At 68.9% G+C, this 2,824-nt stretch overlaps 1 protein-coding gene across 1 annotated transcript; it reads right to left on the bottom strand.

The window, feature by feature from the left end:
- Positions 1–699: 699 nt before the first annotated feature.
- LOC120505093 (profilin-1-like) lies at positions 700–2,005 on the bottom strand. Its single transcript, XM_039715317.1, has 2 exons — positions 1,630–2,005; positions 700–931 (listed from the first exon to the last, which is right to left on the bottom strand). Exons 1-2 carry the CDS (start codon positions 1,988–1,990, stop codon positions 834–836), a joined length of 459 nt encoding a protein of 152 aa, XP_039571251.1. The 5' UTR covers positions 1,991–2,005; the 3' UTR covers positions 700–833.
- Positions 2,006–2,824: the final 819 nt, after the last annotated feature.

Raw genomic sequence — 2,824 nt, forward strand, 5'->3', positions numbered from 1 at the left:
TATCTCTGCCCTTCCTCACCCCACAGCACCTTCCCACATCACTGTCTCTGCCCTTTCTCACCCCACAGCACCCCCATTTCCCTGTGCCCCACATCGACCCACCCCAGCACCTTCCCAGTCCCATCTCCGCCCTTCCTCACCCCACACCCCCCAATCTCCTGTGCCCCACATCAACCCACTCCAGCACCTACCCACATCGCCACCTCTGCCCTTCCTCACCCCACAACACCCCGATTTCCTTCTGCCCCACATCACCCCATCCCAGCACCTCCCACATCCCCACCTCTGCCGTGCACCGCCTTCTTCACCCCACATCTCCCCCATTTCCGTGCCGCACATCACCCCCAATCTCCCTCTGCCCCACATCAACCCACCCCAGCACCTCCCAGTCCCCCCCTCTGCCCCTGAACACCCGGAGCCCTGCCCCACAACCTGCCAGAAGAGTTCCTGCCCCCCGATTCCCCGCAGCCCCTCCTGTTCTCCCCTCCTTTTCCCCCAATAAAGCCTCTGCCCCCCAACTTTGCCTCCTGAGCATCAGAGGGTGGGGGTGGGCAGCGTGGGGCGTGTGCTGAGGCATCACCCCCGCCCCGAAGTGGACTTTGTCCCCCCGGGGCACGGCAGCACCCTTGGACCCGGTCCCCGCCCTGGGCGGAGGACAGAGCCGCGCCCCGGTCCCCGAGAGCCCTGAGCCACAGCGACTTCCCCACGAGGGCACTTTATTGCTGCCGGCAGCGGGGACTGTGGGCGGGCAGGGGGGCGGGGGACGGGGGTCCTGCTGGTCCCTGGCGGCTCCTGCTGGTCCCTGGGGGTCCGGGGGTGGCCCCCAGCCCCGCTCAGTACTGGCTGCGCCGCAGGTGGTTGGCCATCTCGTAGCATTTCTTGTTGACGCAGCCGCCGTGGACGCCCTCCTTGCCCATGGCCAGCACGATGGCTGCAGGGAGAGGGACAAGGTGGGGGTCATCCCCAAAGCCCCCCAAAACCTCCAGACAGACGGGGGGTCAAGGGGCACAAGGGCAGGAAAAGCAGGAGCTGGGGTGAAGGGATGCCGGGAGTTAACGGGAAGCAGGTCAGGGGTGACACAGGTGACAGGGCAGGTGACGTGGCCAAGGACACAGGGTGGCACTGGGGAAAGGGGGGGTACCTGGGGAGTGACACTGTGATGCCCTAAGTGTCACTTGTGTGGAGGCTGGGGGTCATGGGGGGTGACAGGGACTGGGCAGGGGGTGACACGGGGTGACAGGAAGATGGGCAGGGGGTGATGGGGGTGGGAAGGGGGTGACAGGGAGTGAAAGGGACTGGGCACGAGGTGACAGGTGGGGAGGGGCTGACACGGGGTGACAGGAGCTGGGCAGGAGGTGACACGGGGTGACAGGGACTAGGAAAGGGGTGACATGGGGTGACAGGGAGGTGGGGGACAGTGACATGGGGTGACAGGAACTGGGCAGGGGGCCACAGGGAGGTGGGCAGGGGGTGACAGGGAGGTGAGGTGGCAGTGACACGGGGCCACAGGGGGAGGTTCCCCGCTGGTGATTTCCAAGCTGGGGGCTCACAGGGGCCAGGAGGGCAGGGGGGCACGAGGCAGGGGTGGCAGGGGGCAGCCCCCCGCCAAGGTGGGGAGGGGTCCCTCACTCTTGTTGGTGATGGCAGCCGTGATGTTGAAGGTGGGCGCTCCCGCGGCGCCCTTGGTGCGCAGGTCCATGCTGTGCTCGCCCTCCACCAGCAGCGAGTCGCGGATGACGGAGCAGCGCAGCCCCCCCAGCGTCAGCCCCTGCACCAGCAGCGGGCCCCGCTCGGGGCCCACCAGCGCCGCCACCTCCGCGGGCTGCGGGGGGAACACGGCTGAGCCCCCGAGCCCACCCGAGGGGGGCACGGCCGGCCGGGGACGGGGCCCCCCCGAGCCAGCCCCAGGGGGGCACGGCTGCCCCCAGCCCACCCCCACCACAGCCTGTCCCTTCCGCAGGGTGGGGACACCCCAAAGACCCCCACCCATGGAGCACTAAAACCAAAGCCTGCCCCCCCCCCCGAGTGTCCTGGGCTTGGGGCCCCCCCCCCCGGGGACTCAACTCCCGCTCCATGACCATAAATGGACCCCGGTGTCCCGGGACCCCCGTGACTCCCGACAGGGACCCCACCCCGCTCCCCGACCCCCGAGGGGTTCCCACAGGAGCACCCCAGAACCCAGGGATCCTCACGACCTCCCCCCCAAATTAGGACCCTCCAGGGTTAACCCCTCCAGCAGCTGCCACGGGCGGGGGGAACAGCTCAGGAGCCCCAAAACCGGGAACCCCCTCAAGCAAAGCACCCCCCACATTTCACCCAGACACCCCCAACACCCGGGGACCCTCGGGAGGACCCCCCCCAATTCGGGGGACCCCCGGAACTCCCCCGTGACCCCCGACAGGAACCAGAGCCCCCCTTTCCCACCACGGGCTTCCCCAAACTTCTCCCCCTTCCTCCCCCCACAATTTCCGTGGGGGGAAGTGGGGATGGGGGGGGAAGGGAGGGGGGTGCGCGCGCGCCGCCCCTCCCCCACAGGAAGCCCCGGCCGCCCCTCCTCCACCGGGAAGTGGCCGCGCATTCCGCGCATTTTTAGAGGGTTTTTTAAAGTGGGGAGGGGTTCCTCCACACACACACACACACCCCTCCCCACCACCACGAGACCCCCGCCGTGCAATAACGGGGACGGGGCGCGGGGAGCGGAGCACGTGTTCGCCCATCCCCCCCTTCCCCGCCCGCCTGCGATCCCCCCAAAAACGCCCCAAGCGGGGTTAAAGCGGGGGCTGCCTCCCCGCCGGACGCCCCCCTTTGCCTGCAGGGCCCCCCC

The sequence above is a fragment of the Passer montanus genome, unplaced genomic scaffold (assembly GCF_014805655.1).
Source record: "Passer montanus isolate IOZ18808 unplaced genomic scaffold, ASM1480565v1 scaffold321, whole genome shotgun sequence".
Taxonomy (NCBI): domain Eukaryota; kingdom Metazoa; phylum Chordata; class Aves; order Passeriformes; family Passeridae; genus Passer; species Passer montanus.